This window comes from Seriola dumerili, unplaced genomic scaffold, assembly GCF_002260705.1.
Source record: "Seriola dumerili isolate Sdu_G_001 unplaced genomic scaffold, Sdu_1.0 BDQW01000011.1, whole genome shotgun sequence".
NCBI classification, from domain to species: Eukaryota; Metazoa; Chordata; class Actinopteri; order Carangiformes; family Carangidae; genus Seriola; species Seriola dumerili.
In genome coordinates this window covers 6,368,373-6,388,350 of record NW_019174266.1, presented here as the reverse complement: position 1 = coordinate 6,388,350, position 19,978 = coordinate 6,368,373, and the positions used below count along the sequence as shown (strand labels likewise).

Here is a 19,978-nt window from a genome sequence, read left to right as displayed (position 1 = left end):
ATGCAGAGTTCATGCTGCCAGGAGCGTCATCCTGCTCAGAGACAAGGTGGGTCCTGACTACATGTGGTACATGGCTTGGTGGCTTATTATAAGGATCATAAACTGAGTGATCTGTGTTAATGATTTACTAACATTCATTCCTGCGGACTCTCTGGTTTATTATTCATGTGAAGTGACACACTTTTTAATGACTTTATAATGATTGTAGTCTTGATGGCATCTTACTATGTGGAAGTGATAAAGTTGTGGTGGTTTTAACTTCCTTTCCTGGGAAGAATCTGCAGCCTGGCAAATATGAACTGTTGGTATAGCTAGAGAGACTGTTGTGTTAATCTTGAAAGATATACCTCCAGTTCTTAGACTGATAAATCTGTATGAGAAAGCAGATGAATTGCATTTACCTTTCCTTCATTGCCACTACTGACGTGCCCTCGAGCAAGGGACTTAACCTTGGATAGGTCCATCAATGCTGCTCACTGAATGTGTGTAACTCCACTAACTGAAGGTTTCTGTGGGACACAATGAAAGAAAGTCATCACAGACCACACTACCTAAAACCAACCAGATTTTTGCAAGTTATGAAGCTGCAGAGAATTCCCTGACTTTTACCCACGATGTCAGAATGGCCTGTTTTCATTTTTCCAATAGTAAATGATCTTTTGTTTGTGCCAAAGGAAAACACTACTGACTATCAGCTTTGAAAGATATTTTCATGTCCTGGGACATTTTGTTATGCTTTATTGAATATACACTAATGTCTCTCAGAGCTCGAAACATGGGATAACAGTTTGTCTGATGTCACACCAGCAAAATCAATGACTGACTTTTTGATGGTGACACATAAAGGATACACTGTTAATAGATCAGAAGTGATAACAACTTTGTTGTTCATATTCAGACTAATATTATGAGAGCTCACTTAGTTTGTCTTATGGATTAAAAGAAGTTGTTTGTTTGACTTTCCACTAATATTAATTGCAAATACAGACGGGTGACAAACGAAACGAAAAAACCCACATAAAGTGTCTTAGATAGGAGTTGGGCTTTCACGTGCCACCAGAACAGCTTCAGTGCTGCTTGGTATTGATTCGGCAAGTCTCTAAACTCTGCTGGAGGAATCAACACCATTCTTCCAATGAGATATTCCCTCATTTGGTGTTTTGATGATGGTGGTGGAGAGCTCTGTCTAACACGACGGTCCAAAATCATTCATTTGGTTCATTTGGGGTTCAGATTTGGTGACTGTAAAGGTCATAATAATTCCCACCATTTTCATGCTCATCAAACCATTTGGTGACCCCTCGTTTCTCCATTCATTTTTTAGATTTTTCCTTAAATTTGTCACCTGTCTGTAAATGCCTGTGTTGGTCTTTTCTTTGCATACCAATGTGTTCGGTCAAAAACAGTCATTACCTCAGATGTTTTCTAAATTCTGTCGTCTGGTATTACTCTGTGTGTATGTGCTTGAGATTGACAACATGCTTTAAAGCCGTATCTGAATGTTGGTGATGGGACTGCCCTTTTATTTACATTCAGATCACAGACTGCGCCTTCAGGAATACGCTCCAGAATCGTAGGCCACTCCAACAGCAAGACATGCCGGGATATCATGTACATGTATCCTGTAAAGGTGACGCTGGGACGAAAGTCACTCACCCTCCACTGCAGAGTCCTCATCCTGCATTCCCAAAAAAACACAGTGCACATGGTCGGGGAGGATGGTGACAAGCTGATGTCCTTGTTGCTGCACTAGCGGCCCCTACTGGCTGCTCAAGACACCTCCATGGAATAGGGTGGGATTTGGGGGACATGACGAGCTCTGCAGAAGCTTTAGAGACCAGAGTGGGCAGAAAAAAAAAAAGATAAAGAATACTGTTAGATGTTTCTATGGTTTGTCACTTGTAAAAAGCTGCTCCATCTGCATCTAAAAATTATTCTACAGAGACCCATATATATACAGTATATATGAGTATATAGTATATACGGTATGAAAGATTGTTGAAACCTCAAACAATGGCTGATAGTTACACCATGAAACAAATTGTCCTTTGCCTCTAAAGTCATGCATAAAGATGAAATGAACAAAGCTGCACCACGGTCAGTGTTGTGTTTATAGGTTGCCAAGATACTGTTGACTGGCTACAGTGAATCCCTGGTGTTTTTCTCCAACAGCAGATTCTCCTGAGTGTTAGTGTGCGTTTCACCCGAGAGCAGATCAACACACACACATACATACATCCATGGACAGTACACACAGTTTGTCAGACACCCTATAGGATAAGAGAAACACCTCGAGTGCACTTCGTTCTGCTGTGTATCTTCTCCTTTAGTCATTAAACTAAACAGGCTGCAGGGGAGAATTTCAGGCACAAAGTAATTAGGTCTTTTTGTGGCTCATCTCTAAGCCATGTCGTACTGGTCTCAGATCAGAGGTCTCTGTTGTGAGAGAAGCCTTTACTATTTTTTTTACTATTAACTTTTTCTTAGACTTAGATGAAGGCAAAGGCTTTGTCAGTGAAGGAGTGCACCTGGATGTCAGAGGAGTGCCACCCAGTGGATGAGCTGCTCGGAGATACCCAGGTGGAGAGCCTCTGTTTACCAAATATCTTCAAGTCCAAAAAAGTGAAGCCACTCACCAGGATTCAGAGCGGCCCCACTTACCAGGTTTACTATACAGCCAGAGAGCTTCTGCTGGATGTGCTGGACAGAGGAGCTGTCCGGGAACTGATCAGGAGAGCTGTTGGTGTGAAGGCGGGAGGCAAGCGCCCGTCATACAGCCAGAGCAGAGAGCAGAGCACAGACCTTTCTGAGGAGGAGTACGCCGAGGCATTAACATGGTTCTCTATAGTCCTACAGAACGGGCTGTCTGCAGGAGACAACTGCAGCTTTGGGTCTGAGCTGACCCTAAAACTGGATGGGTGGCAGGGTGTCCTGAAGAGAAACAGCTTCCAGACCAACCTCCTGTCTCTGACCAGGCTGGAGGATGGAGACAAGTTGGAAGCTCTCTCTGCTTTCTGTAGCCACATAACCAGGCGCTACCAGGCCCTATACACACCTGGACAACACCTGGCCGTGAAGAAATACCAACTTTCCTACCAGCAGGGTCCTTGCCCGCTCAACCTTGCCCTCCTCTGTGACTTGAGCTCAGGGTTTGTCTGTAACATGTATCTGTACTGTCCAGAGCAGCTTCAGAGGCGGAGTAGGAAACCTGTAGTTGTGCAGGTGGTGGAACACCTGCTGAGACCTTTCTGCAGCCACAGACACCTGGTTCAGCTGGACAGCTCTGCTTGGATGGAGGGGAGACTCACAGACATCTTCTCTGGCTTCGGGGTCAATATTAATTTTGTTCCCACTGTTAAAAGGCGAGTCACGGACCCATCGTCATCCTCATGTCCACCAGTCAAGCTACATCAGCGGAGACGGACATCCGAGGACTCATTGCCTCAACTTGTGGCCCACCTGCAGGGCTGGTCCGGACCTGCGCTACTTCCTCTGTCAGACCTGAAAGGATCAGTGGTAGATGTGTTTCTGTCAGGCTTCTGGGTGGCACTACACATGATCTGCATCAACACATTTGTGCTCCACACTCTGCAGAGCCAGAGCTCAGGCAGGCAGGTCCACCTGACAGAGTTCACCAGGACTCTGGCCTCTCAGCTGGCCGTGGACAGCAGTGTCACTGTGCCTGTTTTGCCACGACTAAACAGCAGTTCATACCAAGAGACAAGCTCAACAAATCTTCTGAAACAAAGGTTAGTCTTACTGTGTCGTATAGTGTTTCAACTCGAGCTAACAATAGTCTGCACAATATTAGATGGCGAGTCAAACAGTGCTACAGTGATAACTTTCTATTTTTAAAAGCATTCGATCTCTAAAAATATTTCAACTGCAGAAGACTCCATTAATTTGAATTAAATTAATTTCATTGCAACTTCAGCTGAAGTCAGATCCATATGAATGTTCAACCAATTAAATGTTGACTTACATTCTCTCAGCATATTGTACTTTTTTTTTCATTTAATTAAGAGACAGTTGTACAAGAAGCAACGTACAGTATGTACTGTTAATCTCTCTATTAATAGCCTACATTGTTTTTAATGTGTCTATACATTGTGTGAGATCGCAGAAGAACTCAGAGATAGTTATGTGGTCTGTTCTGTCACTGCTCTCACAGGGCAAACACTACCAGCTGTGGTCAGGCGATGGAGAGTGAGAGAAGAGGCTGCAGCTCTGCAGTGAGGCTACAGGGGTGGAACATACCAGGAGTGTGTGGTTTGAACAACTCCGGAAACTCCTGCTACTTAAATGCTGTGTTGCAGTGTCTGTGCTCTACCGTGCCCCTCGTGGAGCACCTCCTTAATCAGGACACTCGCAAGGAGCTGGCAAGGTTAAGACCACCCACCATTTCTCTTTCTGACTCCACTGAATGTTGAGAGGTCTGTTTTCCCACTCGTTAAACCTCTGCTCATGCAGGTCTAAATGCCGGGTGGCTGAGGCGTTTGTCCGCCTGCTGGAGGAGATGTGGCTGGGAAGGAGCTCCAGTTGCGCCCCTGTGGAGGCCAGATCAGTGCTGTGCTCCATCCTCCCCCAGTTCAACAACTACTCCCAGCAAGACGCCCAGGAACTGCTGCTCTTTCTCCTCAATGCACTTCATGACAACCTCAAAAAGGTGCGTTGAAATCCGTCAAGTCTGCACTGTCACTCACCATGTATCTCTCTGTGGTAAATCAACACGGTTACAGAGAGAGTAAATCTGTGTGTGCGTGTGTTTACAAGGTTGCAAAGCACCAGATGCGATCCTCCATACGACGGCCGAGACAAGACCAAAATAGAAACTGTGCCGCCGCAGCGATTGACTCTACCATTGTCTCACATCTGTTTGAGGGCCAGCTGAGCTACATGACCCTCTGCATGCACTGCAATCTTCAGGGACACAGCACACAGGCCTTCACTGTACTGTCTTTACCAATTCCAACAGACATCATTAAGTGCTCCATTCAGGTACCTTTTAACAGCTGCAGGTGTTTGCAGTTCCCATTTAGCACCACTAAAATATCACCAAGACTGTATGCATGTCATATTCTAAATATTGGTTCCGTGCTTTCTCACCTTCATTCTGTCTCTTTGTTGAGCAGGATTGCCTGTCGCTCTTCTTCGAGCAGACTATCCTGACGGGGGCAGAGCAGATGCTGTGTTCAGTGTGCAGGCTGAGGAGAGAAACGGCCGTCCTGACTTGTTTGAACAAACCGCCTGAGATCCTGATGCTGCACCTGAAACGGTGGGTAGAGACAGAGCATCATATGTTAAGGGAACACTTGATCGTGAGGCTTTAAGTTTAACTGGTGAATCTTTAGTTATGCTGAATGAATGAATGAGACATAAATCTGTAATATACATAAACATCACTGATAAAGCAATCTCACCTAAAAGTCCATTTAACATCTGGTCTGGTGCTTTCGACCGTGTCACATGATCTTCATAAGCAGGTGAATTTTGCCCAGTCGCCACAGAACGTAGATGTTCAAATTTCCATTTTATTCGAAGCAGTTTAAGGACTTTTAGTCCATGTTGGCTAAAAGGTTTTGTTTCAAAGATCATTCTTGACCTAGACAACAGCAGTTAACAGTAGTGTCTAATATAATCATCACCAATCAGAAACAAGACAGTTCATTGCAAACTGCTAGGGGGATTTGGCTCTGTTCTCATGAGCGATCAACTACTAGTTTGCATGTAAGATAATCACCATTTGGTACTTATTTATGCACTCACAAATAACATTACATGCTTTAGAAAAGTGTCATGACACCCCCAAACTTTTATTTTCATGGATGCCTCAACTGTGAGTTCATGTTTACTGTGCCAGATCTTCACTATAAATAACATGTACATGAATGCATTCATTCAACAAGTCATGCATTCTTTATGCACCAATATGAGTTATGTATTCTATTATGAAAAGCTACAACATCTAAATACCCTGGAGATATTTGAGAGCTCATGTTGTGTGGTAGCTGTAAACCAATAACATCGTCTTAAAATCAATGAACTCTCCACTGTAGGTTTGGGTGTAAGGGGAAGAACCAGGTGAAACTGAGGACCAATGTTGCGTTCTCCATGAGGCTCGACCTCAGCCCGTTTCTATCCAGCTCAGTACAAAACACTTCATATTCTTCATACCGCCTATATGCTGTTGTGGTGAGTAAAGAGACACACACTCACACAAATATATCAGGAACTGTAGTTGCTAAATTATTTGTTGAATCGATGGCAGTTTTGACAGCAGTAATTTCTGTCAGCCAATAATCACTGATTACGTCAATCTGGAAGGTGTTGGTAGAGAAGTAAGATGGGCACATGTAACAGCCTTCGGCCAAAAATACAGTCTGTCATGAGTTAATCATGAGTAGTAGTTTTTTTATGACAGTTTGGACTTGTTTTGTTGTGTAGTAACTCATTCCCCTTTATTTTCATATTATTTTTAGGATGGCATTATGTCATGCCTTGATTTGTTTTGTTTTTTATATAATGGGTACATTTAAAGTCCAGACTGTGTAAAGCACTAGCTAAAACATTAAGCAATGGCGTTTTGACCTTGTTACTGTTTCTGATTTCTATCTGCCTGGGGATTTTTTTATGCAAATTGACTCATTTTCATTCTCTAGAACCATGCAGGTCACCTGAACATGGGTCATTATACAGCTCTGTGCCACAACGCCTTGACCCAGACTTGGCACTGTTTTGACGACTCGGCGGTCAGAGAGGTCCAGGACAGCCTTGTGCAATCTCCAAATGCATACTTGTTGCTTTATAGCCGCAAGCGTTTCCAAAAGCCAAAGATCCATGGACTCTGAGGTCTACATTCAACAGGCCGAACCCTTTAGGAGACTTTTCAACTCCCCCGTCCATTTCCACAATTTATCTCCCCCATCTTCATTAATGCTAATTTAAACTGTCTTTGAGTCTGCTCCTCATCAGTAGACCTGTATCCAGGAAACGTCTGTGACGCTTGTTCGTCTGCTGGCTTCTCCATACTTGTACTTCAAATAAATTACAAGTACTACCGTTGCTTGGTGTGCTACCGTTATGGCCAAACGACTGTGTGTAATATTTGTATACTGTATTGTCTTTTAACGCAGGGACATAAGACGATGAATGGACCAGGGCTTCATTCAGGATGTCACCGCTGTTTGTGGCAACACTGAACACTTGCTGAAAATATCTTGAAATGCTCATTCACACACAGACAAACACTAATTTGAAGCAGTTTTAATAAATAGTCATATGAGTTGTTTGAGGTTAATATAATCATTATATCTGAAACAAATTTTTTTAGAGCAATAAGAAATAAAATCAACATGTACAAGTAAAAAGAAAACATTATGATCTCATGCTAGGCAATAAAACTGTAGTCAGGAAGTAGAGTCAAATTCTGCCTCCTCAGATCTCTGGTCCATTCAGAAAAAATATCACTATAATCTGTGCTTGCTCTTGTCAGTCAGTCGGTCAGTCAGTCAGTCAGGCAGCAAATGTTGACGCTAATGCACTCGTATAAGTGAATAAGGTCAATTTCTCATGTCTTCATATTCTTCTGGGTCTGTACTAAACACAGTAAATCACAATAAATCAGAATCCAGCCTCCTACAAATGTTATTTCAAAACCAGCATCACTGGTGTAAGCCAAGGAAGATGCCAACGTATCCCATTAATATTTCCTCTAAATAGTTCTTGCGTTTGAATATCATAATGTAAAGAGTTAAGTATGTTTAAATTGAGAATAAATTGTACAACAAACTTTATAGAAGCAGGTAGGTTTTTCCGTCACTGGCTGGACCGAGTAAGACGGACAAGCTCTCAGCATCAGTATTGTCTTAAAGCATTCTGAGTCGCGTATTAATGTCTGCTGTTAAACAATGTGTTCTACCTAATCAACTTAAACTGATTGCATATCGTGTGAGTGCAAGAAGATGGCTAATATGAACAGGCAACAATCTTAACTCCCGAGAATGAAAAATTCAACACTCACAGTCTCTTCAATCCCCTTTGAGATCCTGTCAATCATCAGAAGGCTATAGAGTTAAACCCCTAAAACACTTAGTTTGTCTTCATGAATATGGTGATACTATGATGGCTGCTACTTTCAATGAAAAAAATAATTTGGTCACTTAACAGATATTCACCTTGCCCTCGAGTATTTACATTTTTTGTGCAACATCAGCATTGGTAAGTATGTACATGCCATCTAACTGTTAGCCCTGGTGTATACACAGTACAAGAAAGCTGGAGATCGGTTCTGCAATACGGCCATCCACACTGAGTGCAACAGAAAAGAGAGTGAAGAGCATCTGAACCAGCTGTCAGCCCTACAACACGACCACCAAGGTATAGAAGTCAAAAGGAGCATCTGTTTAGTCTCTAGATGATCAGTAATATGAACAGACAGCATGTTTTAACAGCTATAGGGTCCTCTAGTAGCTGAAGCATTGCACAGTGTGTCTGCACCATTTGCCGATCTGGAACAGATCGCATCTGGCGGCCACTCGCTCGAGTACGTCCTCGCGTGCACACACGACTAGTTAATCCGCAACTACGTGCACCAGGTCCTCAGTTGTGACTTTAAAAAGAAAAAAAAAAAAAGACAACCTCTAGGCTTGAGCACTGACGCTCTGGTGTAGTGTTCTCTCTTCATGTCCTACAGCTCCATCACAGGGTGGAGTAAAACAGGATGTATGCTGCGGAGGACTTGACGGAGGAGGTGGAGATGTCAGACACCTCGTGGTCATCAAACTTGTACCAGCGCTGTTTGACGCCGTTCTTACAGTACGCTGTGTAATGGCCGCCATCTAAACCCCCATAGTGGTTCTGGTAGTGGAAGAGAAGAAAGTTAAGTTTGTCTTAACAGCTAGATAATCATATTTAATTGTCTGCACCTCTTGTCCTCTAAAGTTTGTATTCTTCAGTACATATTTTAGTTATTACATTTTGGTTCATGGAGGATGTACGAGATAAGACTGAAGTCTCTTGGCCTCTCCTGTGACAAATTTTTTTTCATGTTTCTTTTGTAAAACAGAATTGACTTTCACTTCTACTTACAGAAACTCCATAAAGGCTGTATCTCTTCAGGCTCTGCTTGGGTCCGATGACATATTGCGCCAGGTCCAGACTGTCTAGAGGGAAGTCTACAGATGTCTGCAGCTTCTGCTTCCACCTACCCTCATAGGAGAATCTGCAGAAATAACACCAGTTAGAGAAAAGGTGAGTCAATATGGTAACACTAAGAAAAGGGTCAAAAAATATCAGCCAGAAGTAAAATTTCCAAAATTCTTGGACAAATTTCAGTTTCTTAATTATATGTCCCAAACTGTGAAAATTGAGTTTGCAAAGATTGATTTTAGAATTTTTTTTTTTTACTAAAAATAGGCTTAAATCTCTACACACCGTTTTAAGTGCACCAGGAGAATGGGTGGGACTTTCCAGATCTCCAGTTTCTTGGTGGAATCTCTGTGGGCCTTGCAATGTCTGCAGAACACCTTGTTGTTGTCGGTTAACCTCTCTTCCTTGGAGAACAGCCTCAGACAATCCTGCCAAGAAGCAGCAAACATTATAATATTACAAAGCAAATGTTGTGTGTTTTTCAAATGTTTTTCACTGCCCAACAAAACTGAAGACCTTGGTAAAGGATTTGACCTGAATTTGGGTCTTTCTGAATTTAATGTCTGACTGACCTGCAGGGAGCACTTGCTGGTGGAGGCCAGAGGCAGCGACAGGTACATAAAGGTCTCAAATGTCCGGGACTTGCGATGGCAGGTCAGACACTGCACGGTGGACTTGAACTGGCCCTGGAACAGTGCTACGATGATGGACTCGTTCAGCAGCTTGTGTTTGCTCCAGGCCAGGTCAGCTGCTGTCTGATCATCCAGATGGTCATTTTCCTCCTCCTTGTACCGCTTCCTGTTGTCCGCCTGACAGCACAGAGGGAAAATCAACATGATGGTAAACAGGAACAACTGCAGCTTTAGATACAAGTAAAACCTCCCTTCGTGATCGCAATAAAGGTCAGTGACTGATGGCAGATACAGAATATACTGGCCATACTAATAGTATTGCATTTAGAAGTGGAAAAACAGACCGAATTTTGACGTAACAAACTTTGTATTCAACACCATTCTGATCTCTTTCACCTTCATTAGCATGCAGTTCAGCCAGTTTATACTCAGTAAAATAGGCAGGAGGATACGAGATGCAGGTTAACACTTGCTAATTAATATCTCATTAATTAGTCAGACTGAATTATCATTTAGCCTGGAGAAACAAAGTGGACTGGGACGGGGCCAGCCTGATGGCAGACAGGGCTGAACATCACACAAAAGGGACATGATGAGATGGAGAGTGTGTCATGATGAAATGCACATCATCAGCTGTTACACCCTAACTGGCACCTCATCCTTTAAATATAAAAGATGGGGTGGATGTACTACTCCAACTCAACCCCAGGTGGAGACAGTGCACCCTGTTCTTATTCTCTGACAGCTTATCAATGGCCTTCCATACAAAATTGTCTTTGGAAAACAATCAGGTGTGGTGTTGATGTTTTAGCGAGTTTAAAAAAACAAAATAAAGTAAATATCAAGCTAGGAAATGGTCTTTTTCTGTCTTTTTTGTTTACAAATTAACCTATTTCTTTTCCCCATTCCAATGCACATGAAGCCAGTAAAAATCAGTCAATACAGGCAATGAGGCATGTCTTGGGTCTACATGCACAGAGGTTCTGACAGAGCATCAGACCAGACAGATGCAGACACACCACACTCACACTGCTGCAGGAGGACCAACGACACACAGCTATTTACTTACTCTCTAATTTGCCATCAAAATGAAACCCAGTGAAAAAAACAGAAAGAAGGAAAATAATAAAAGACTGTTTTTATTGTAAACAGGCAAATGTGCAACAATATACAGGGGTAGTAGAAAGCAAGCCTTAGAAAGCCATGGCTGAAAGGAATAAATTACTGAATGTTTCTAGCATATTTAGATGTAAATATTTCTTTTCAAACGTTCTGTTTCTTTTGCTCCTAGCAGATATGGAAATCTTGTGAAGAGTTTAGTTTATGCCACACAAAGTTTATGGTGATTATGTGCTTGAGTTGCATCAAACAAGTGTGCGCACTACCTTGTTGAGGTCCTCATGGAGTCCATCCATGAGGAACAGCAGCAGCTCCTGGGAGTCTTGCTGGTCATAGTCAGCAAACTGGTCGTTGATCTTGCCTATGGTGATCTTGAAGTCACGCGGGCTGATGCACTTGTACAGACCGCCCCAAAGCGCTTTCATGATCACACCAAACTCCTCTGCCACTTCCCCTTTATGACCAAGAATGTTGTACCTGGCAGAGGAAGAGAACAGAGAAAGATATGCTCCGTGTTTCCCTCAGATATGATCCTAAATGAAAAGTAATTCAACTTATCTGGGCGCTGACCTGTTGATGTCCTCCAGGTAGTAATTATTGTTGAAGTATTCAGCCATGGCTGGAGTGTTACACAGACACTGCAAGATGGAGTTCATGTAGCATGTGTTTCCCAGGTTACGAAGGCCAGTCAGTGATGCACCCAGACCTCCAAATGTAGGATTCAGGTTGCGAATTTTGGCAGCTGAAGGCCGCACAATCTCCACTTTAGAATAGACTTTAGCAGTGGCAGGTCTAGAGGACAGAGGAGCACAATGAGAAAATACCAGACTGGTATTTGCAGAGATAAGACCAAAGGAAATACATTGTGTAATATATCCGAAGGAGTACAGTGCAGCAAGATTATCACAAGGTGCCAGATGCAGGACATTGTCCACTTATCGTAGTGGCTGGAAAATCCTGGAACAGACTTGGGGCTGAATTCAGTAATCATTGATCCAGTGAAGTGCATATAAAAATACTGCATGTATCTCAGTTAAATCTAATCTAAATTTGGCTGGTGAAAAAGTGAATGTTTTGACACCTAGATTACATATTACTGTTGTTGTTGATTGTAAAAAATTAGAGATAAAAAACAGAAAACATGTATGATAAAACATGTGTGTGCCATACTTGGTTTCTCTGTTGATGGTTGGTATGACGGCGGCAGTGGTCGGGGCAGTGGCCTTCTTCTGGGCCTCCTCTCTCAGGTCCTGGCTGATATCAGGGGAGGAGTAGGAGCGTTTCAGTTTAGACTGTTCCCGCTCACGTTCACGGTTGGCGTCTGGCTCAGCTGGTCGTGTTGGTTTCTGTTTAACTGTTGGTGGTGTGGAGGGTGGGGTCTGTGGAACAGTGACCTCAGGAGGATACAGGTGGACCCGGTTGGTTGGGGAATGGTAGTATCGGTAGGTCCCCGTCACTGTGTCAAGGAACTAGCCAAAAATGGAGGGGTAAGCATGAAAAGAAAGAGAACATTAGATGAAAACTAACAATCGGGCATAAGGAAGTAATTGTTTCTCAATTAAAACGTATGCTTTTTAAGCTTTTTTTTTTTTTTTTTTTTTTTTGAATTAAACTTACATCTTCGATGACTCCAAATGACTCAACATATTTCAGGTTTAAACATCAGATACCTTCATCCAACCGTCTGGAAGGCCTGGTACACTCCGACCCATCTCCTCACTCCTTGCTCTGGTCAAGGGCTCCCTCTGTGAAATAAACACACAGTCACACTGACTTCACTTAAAGGTATGCTACAAAAATGAATCATGAGCAAGTTTCATGGTAAGGGTAAAAGGAATCATTTCTGAAGTCAAATGTAATCGACAGTCTGACATTCTTCACCCATAAAACTGTAGGCCTCATATAACAATCATCCTTGCTGATAATGGAAATTCTGATTGGAATAGATAAATAAAGATAACTGCTGAAATCAGCAAATCTGAGAATGTCTACAACACTAACTTGTCTCTCCAGTATTTTCTTCACAAGCACAGATTTAAATTTCATATGTTGTTGTTGCATTTAACTATCAAGTTTGGGTTTGGGTCATATACTCCTCACACTGACAGTGTCACGTTAACACAGGTTGGCATTCACTCTGAATGGCTAAATGCGTTTGAGCCGACTTTGGTCTCCTGACCTCGGCTAATACTGCCCAACTGTGGTCAATGTGCATCTATATTAGTAATGGAAATTTAATTCACTGATATCGACGTTGTGATTGCATTGTCCTGAATGTAAAACGATTCCACAAGTTCCTTTTTATCCACAGATCTGAGACACTACGTTGTTAAGGTCTCTAATGAACAAACACCGACAGAAAAGGACTCACCTTAATTTCGTTAACAATATGGTTGGGAGCAGGGGAATCCAGAGACATACTCTTCGAGGGTGTGTCCGAGTTCTGCTCTTTTCCCCTCCTCTCTTTCTCTTCCCACGACCTGTTCTCTTTGTCTTCCTCTTCTTCTGCTTTCTGCCTTTCCAGTCTCTTTTTCTCCTGACGTCCTACCTCCTCTTCTTCCTTCTTTCTCGTCTCGCTTTCCTCTCTTTCTAGCCTCTCTTTCAGCTCCTTCTCCTTCTGTTCCCTTTCCTCCCTCTCCTCCTCTAAACGACGCTCCTGGTTGCGTTTTTCCTGCTCTTGCCTTGCCTTCCCCATCACTGCCACCGCCTCTGAGTGTATCTGACTTTGTTCTTCTTTAGACAAAGAAGTGTTGGGTACGAAGGATGGTTTGGCTGAGCGGTCAGGGACAAATGGGCCATTCTGGGTGGAGTCTTTCGCTGAACCGTTTTGGCTAGGCTTAGGCTCATCTGACACCCAGACAGACGGTTTCTTGGCACGGTCAAACTGGGAGAACAAGAGTGAAAACATGAGTGATATTTAGACACAAATATTTTGTATTCTCCAAAAGGTTTAATAGTTATCAAGGTTGATACAATACCTGTGGTGTGGTCTTGGCTGTTGCAGGTGATGTGCCTCCTGCAGGGCCCCTCTTACTAAGGTCTAGACCAGAATTTGTGGACACTTTAACCGGGGAGTCAACAGTGTCTGGCAACCTGTCAGTAACCATGGAAGTTTTAGATGTGGGGGGGTCTGCTGGTGTCACCCCATTCACCAGCACAGGAACTGAGGGTTCCTGAGGCTCAGGTGTGACCTCAGGCTCAGGTTGAGGTGGGGTTGGAGGCTTTGGTTCCTCTAGGGATGGGTAGCTGAAGTTCACTGTTAAAAATAAAAAAAAATACATAGACCTAAGGAAGAATCATTTCTCAGAAGACTAAAAAGTCTGGTGACATTCGATAGGTGATATGATATTCACATTCTTTTAGGAGCATTTCATCTAAGAGCCATTTCAACTGTCTTTGCCAAAGTACAGTAAACACAAACGCTCATTTGCAAATACAGTTTTTAAGGTGAAAGACAGGATCAGTATCAGAAAACACAAGCACAGTGTGGGACATGAGGTTCAGAAATACAGTAAATACTTTTGGTGAATCTGAAAAGCCTAAGGTATGACATTTTGATAACATCCATGCCCCCAAAAAATATAAATCTTTTTTATTTACTTGCTTTCATAAATTCCTAAAATGACATATTTTTTGTATGCAGGTGCATTAGTACTGCTGCTGACCAGGGCCTGATAAATACAGCGTGCCAAACCTGTAACGTGTATGCTGTGCAGGTGTGATAGTGATACTCACACTGAGGGAGGGTGCTGATAATATTCTGCCTGGGGGCCCGAACTTTAGCGTTGGTTGTGTACATGGGGTAAAACAACAGCCAGTTCTCATAGCCCCCCTCTAGCACCAGCGGCTCACTACGTAGGATGGTCATGCTGTCCCACTGTGGAGTGTGCAAACACATTATTGTACCTTACAGGAAAGAGTCACACATACGCAAGTGCACAAATGCCACCACCGCCCCCATTTACCTTATAGAGGGCGTCTTTGAGGCTCTGCAAGGTGGTACCCAGTGTAAGGTCAGTGACTGAACTGAGCCAGTCCAGCAGCACTATATAGTCCACAAATCCCCGCCGCCTCCAGTGCTCTTTGGACACATCTGGTAGCTTTGTCTCGATTTGATTCACAGTGATTCTGAAAAGTCATGACAGTCCAGATCAGAAGGTCAGGCTTAGAAGTTGACACTTTTTCTTTCATCGTTTGATAGTTTATGACGCAAGCAGAGTGAACAGAAAAACAAGTTAACAAAAGGAAATAAGATAAAACATTAATACATGTTATCAACAGGTTACAAATGCAGTGTCAGATGAAGCAAACAGGTATGAAGCCGTTTGTCCAAACCCCATTCTCACCCTGGGCTAATGGCCTCCTCAGGCACGCTGATGCACGTCGTGGCTGGGACCTGAATGTGGGACTCCTCAAAGTCCCTGTGGCTGCGTGCATCCATAACAATTATTGTAATCGTCTGGTCCCTCATCATGTGGAAAAGTTTCTCAGCTGTGATTCCACCAGCTGGCACAGCAGCTATCAGATAAAGGTCATTAAATCAACACAAAAACTGTAAAAAACTGTTTGAAAAACACTTCATTGGTTAAGGACTAAACATAATGGCAGCAAATGACTCAGTTTATACTACAGAATGATTTTCACCTTGCAGGTGTATCAGATTACTTTGGGGTTACTCTGCTTACCTTTTGAGGTTGCATTCTTCAGTTCATTCTGCTCTCCTTTTACCTGACATACAAACATGAAAAATAGATGCTGAATCAATAATCTTGTTAATACATGAACAATATTGATTTGAATGATTCCATTTGGGTTAACTTCTCCTTACATAAAATAACTTTCAATGAGAAGAGAATACCATTACTTACAACAGTGCCATTCAAATATTTGCTTATCGATCTAGTACTGTTGTTAGTGTTACTGGTAACTACAGACTTTAAAGTGTTGAAATTCAGTGAGTATAAATTCATATAAAACCCAGCCATGTTCATTTAGATTACAAGAAAAGGTATGATTGTTTTAAGCAGATACAGTTTTCCCAAAAAGCACACAAACGTAGTAAAAGTTTTACTCGGCTGAAACTACAGCCTAACATCCTCTTGAAAAACTTCTAATTTATTCTCAGCTATAGGTCAGGTCTTTTGTGAGGGTGACCCAATTTATGATTGCGTTTACATAATCCTGACTGTTCTACTTGACTATTAAATGGGCTGGTGTTTTAACTATGCCTCAATTTAAAAAGGCACAATAATCACTGTACTTGGCCTAAATTCAATTCAACCACCCACATTATTTGTACATAGTATGTACATTTACTCATACTGTGTGTTTCATTGTAATTAAGTGTCTGCCACACATGAATGTGTGTTAATACACAGATACCATGACAGTATATGCATTACTTGTTGTTTCTACCTTTTTGCTGTCCTTCTTGTTTGCCGATGATGCTTTTGGAGAGGCTCGCCCAGCATCTTTCTCTGTTATTTCTTCCCTTCTTTTCTTCTCCTCTTGTCTTTCCTTCTCCTCAAGCTTTTTTCGAACCTCAACTTCCTCATACCTGTTAAGAAATGTAAAGATTAGCTGAGTAAAACAGAAAAAATGCAATTACATACTTCTATTCTGTTCTGATGTCACATATTCATGGGCAAGTCATGCATCAACAATGTGTATTCAGTGTGTAAAAGTGAAGACAGGCAAAGCATCTAACCTGAGTTTAAGGCTTTCAGAAAGCTTCTCTGCTTCTTCAATGGCTTTCTTAAAGCTGGTTGGCCCAAGCATGGTCATGTAATACTCCTTTATTCATTTAAATAGAAAATAGTTATTTAAAATAGGCACATTTCCACTACATCTTTAGTTTGGTAATAAAAAATACTCAGAAAGAAGTTACAGTTTTACAATTATTAACTTTACCGGTTGCTGCTTGAAGTCTGGTCTTTTCTTGATGATGTCATAGACTGTTAAATACTTCATGTACAGTACATAAGCCTTCTCCTCATCTCTGTCCAGACGACACTCCTCTGCCGCCTTGAAGATTTTGCAGGCACTCTGAACATAGCTGCAACACAGAAAAATAAATAAAATATTTTCAAAACCATTTCTTGGTTCACTTTTGACTGAGGACCTTTATTGAATGTTATCCCTATCTCTTTCTCCTGACTTCACGATGCTAGAAGAGCAGATACAAATAAACACTTCCTCTTTATTATGAGTGTGTTTTAAATGGCTTCTGATTAATTATATCACTGTTGTCACATTATTAAGTCACATGTACCATCCTGGGTTGACACCACTAGATATAAAACCCAAAGAGAGCTGACGCGATTAGTCAAGTAATCGATTAGTCAATCAACAGAAAAATAATCTGCAACTATTCTTGATAAACAATCATTAGTTTTACTCATTTGTTGGGCAAGACTAGTAACAAATACCAAACGTTTCAAATTCCAGCTTCTCAAATGTGTTGATTTAATGCTTTTCTTCTGAAGATCTTTGGGTTTTGAACTGTTGGTTGGACAAAACGAGACATTTGAAGAAACTATGAGGGGTATTTTTCACAATGTTTTGGTGTTTTGTAGACTAAACTATAATGTGGAAAACAATCGTAATTGGTTAGTTGATATCTGTAAACATGAAATCTAGGACTACCTTCTGGTGCTTGTCTTGTCCGGCTTAATTTCAGCCTTTTTATTGAGGTCTCCCAGAGATGTAGACAGATACAGCTCTTTGACCCCGGTGGACACTGCAGGCATCTTCGCGGGTGTGTTCAGTCACAGGCAGGCAACCAGTCAGTGCTGTAAACAAGCTCTGGACATCTCTGGAAAAATGTCTGTGACAGCAAAATAAAGTGAGCACACGCTGCTTCCAAAAACATCCAGCTGCTCCTGCTCCAATAACATTTATTGAACAACGTTAGCATTAACATTGAAATTACTGTTTAGCTTCCCCTTTTATGAGTGACGTCTCAGCGAGATATCAGTTAAACGAATTGAGTTTACACTTATCTTTACCTGTCATGTAGCATTTCCAAACTACTAGAAGTATAATACGTTCAGCTAAAAACTTGACATGGTGTCAATAAGTTACATTCAACTTAGTAGCTCCCAGTGTTAGCGCATTAGCCAACATTAGTTAGCTTGTGGTTGTAGTTAGCTGGCGCAGGATTTGTCAACAATGACGACAACAACGTTAAATAGTTTTCTTGCTAACGTTAGTCATGACTAGATGGCAGCCGGTCAGCTAACTGTTTACTAGACTGAATTCTTACAGCAAAATTTATTCAAATAAACACCATTAAGCTAATTAAATGTTAACTTAGCTTTGTAGCAATCTACCTACGTTAGTTAGCATGCTAGGCTCTAAGCTCACGCAGTTAAGCGTTGGGTTAGCTGCTGTAGGTTACTCAACTACAGCACCGGTAATCACGTTCGCCAGTAAAGAGATTATCCTCTGGAAGTCATGCCGATTCACAAATAGTGGCCAACTGTTTGATAAGATAACGTCAATTTATAAAAAATTACCTCTCACTGATCCGTTGATTACACTTCGGCTACTTTTTTGACAGCTGGTTCCTGATTTCTGGTCCGCCTCCTCCTCTTCTTCTTTTGTGAGATTTGGCTGCAGCTTCAATCCTTAATGTTGCATTACTGCCACCTTCTGGAGGTCACTTTATACTTCACTTACCACTTTCTCTGCCTGCTCAATATTCACCCCGACAACTTCCATAAAACAAAAAAATCCTACATATTTTTAGACACATAAATTCTTTACACACCTGTTCACAAAACCAGTCAGACGCATTCCTGCAATGTGTACTGGTGTTTTCTTTGCACTGCCTTGCACAGACTAGTCTATACTCTATAGTCTATAGTGTCTTTCTGTATTGTATGTTCCTTGTTTATGAAATGTTTATGTCTGCTTTGTTTTGCTGTATACAGTATGTGTACACAGGTGCACAGCACAAAAATATGGACATATGCATATACCAGAGACATATAGAGGATCTTTGCATAAACATATGCAGTCTCAGTGGGGCCCCTTACCCTTTTAGTACATCCATTGCAATGCCTGTACAAAAATACAATTAAAAACCAATGTACCTGTAGTGCTTATTTGGGTAATCTTAAATGAAGTGTTTCAAAAAATATTTAAGAAAGTCACATTTACTCCAGAAGAAATGATCTCTGTATTACTGTATTTCATAATTAAAGAAAATCACTTTGTTGGAATCATGTTTTATTTGCAGAATTAAGGTGAAAAGTTTCCACAAAATGCAGCCCAAAGTGTTGCAACAGTAAACAGAAGTATAAATAACAAAATTTTAGAAACCTTAAAGATACAATCTATCGATGTGTACAATATACAAAACAGATAGCCAGAGTATTATAAGTGAAAACTCAGGATTTGACCCTGCTCTTATTCTGAAACTGATACAGGGGACATATTAAATAATATAACTCAGTCTGAGTCATTTAAGTTGTCTGAAGCTTTTGATTGTTTATTGTCATCAGTAAAACTAGTTAAAACACTATAGTAAACTGATCATGTTTCGGAAATTATTAGTTGAGAACTGCAAGGTTGGTGGAATGTCCCTCACTTTACTGAGATAAACGACCAGCAGGAAGAAACACAGCATCCGAATTTTGGCAGAGCTCTGTCTTATACTGAGTTGTTCCATTACACAACAATATTTACAGCTTTGGGGAGTGACATGGATTCATCATCTGGCCCTCAACCAGAACAAAAAAAAAAACAAAGAAACTGACAGAAACAATAAACAACCACTGCAAATACAAAGAAGGGGTGTTGTCTACAACAAGGGCTGCCCTCAGTTCACTTGTTATGCTGTAACAAGGCTGATTGATCACAGGAGGCCCTTGTGAAGAACACCCTCAGGGATGCATCTCCATGACAGTGCTGATCCCAGGAAATCACCGGTGAACTTACATGGAGTCCAAATCCATGTACGTATTTGGGAATGTGTGTGTGTAGGAACCCGTGCATTTGTTTAATAAGGAGAGGCCAGCAGCTCAAGAATCATTGTAAGCATGTTAAAATTGTATAATACTGTACAGAGCCTATAA

At 41.6% G+C, this 19,978-nt stretch overlaps 1 protein-coding gene across 2 annotated transcripts; it reads right to left on the bottom strand.

Annotated features, from left to right (window-relative positions):
- Nucleotides 1–7,247: 7,247 nt before the first annotated feature.
- Nucleotides 7,248–18,489, bottom strand: usp8 (ubiquitin specific peptidase 8). Of its 2 annotated transcripts, none has more exons than XM_022749165.1 (19): nt 18,416–18,489; nt 17,544–17,724; nt 16,809–16,953; nt 16,606–16,691; nt 16,314–16,455; nt 15,584–15,626; nt 15,245–15,416; nt 14,864–15,026; nt 14,634–14,775; nt 13,877–14,154; nt 13,270–13,782; nt 12,569–12,643; nt 12,069–12,367; nt 11,469–11,690; nt 11,165–11,375; nt 9,720–9,956; nt 9,433–9,575; nt 9,088–9,220; nt 7,248–8,856 (listed from the first exon to the last, which is right to left on the bottom strand). In XM_022749165.1, the coding sequence occupies exons 2-19, from the start codon at nt 17,645–17,647 to the stop codon at nt 8,698–8,700; spliced, it is 3,267 nt and encodes a 1,088-aa protein (XP_022604886.1). In that variant the 5' UTR covers nt 17,648–17,724; nt 18,416–18,489; the 3' UTR covers nt 7,248–8,697. The 2 variants fall into 2 exon arrangements, with proteins under 2 accessions (XP_022604886.1, XP_022604893.1); XM_022749172.1 differs by lacking the exon at nt 18,416–18,489 and adding an exon at nt 18,311–18,337.
- Between the last annotated feature and the right edge of the window lie 1,489 nt (nt 18,490–19,978).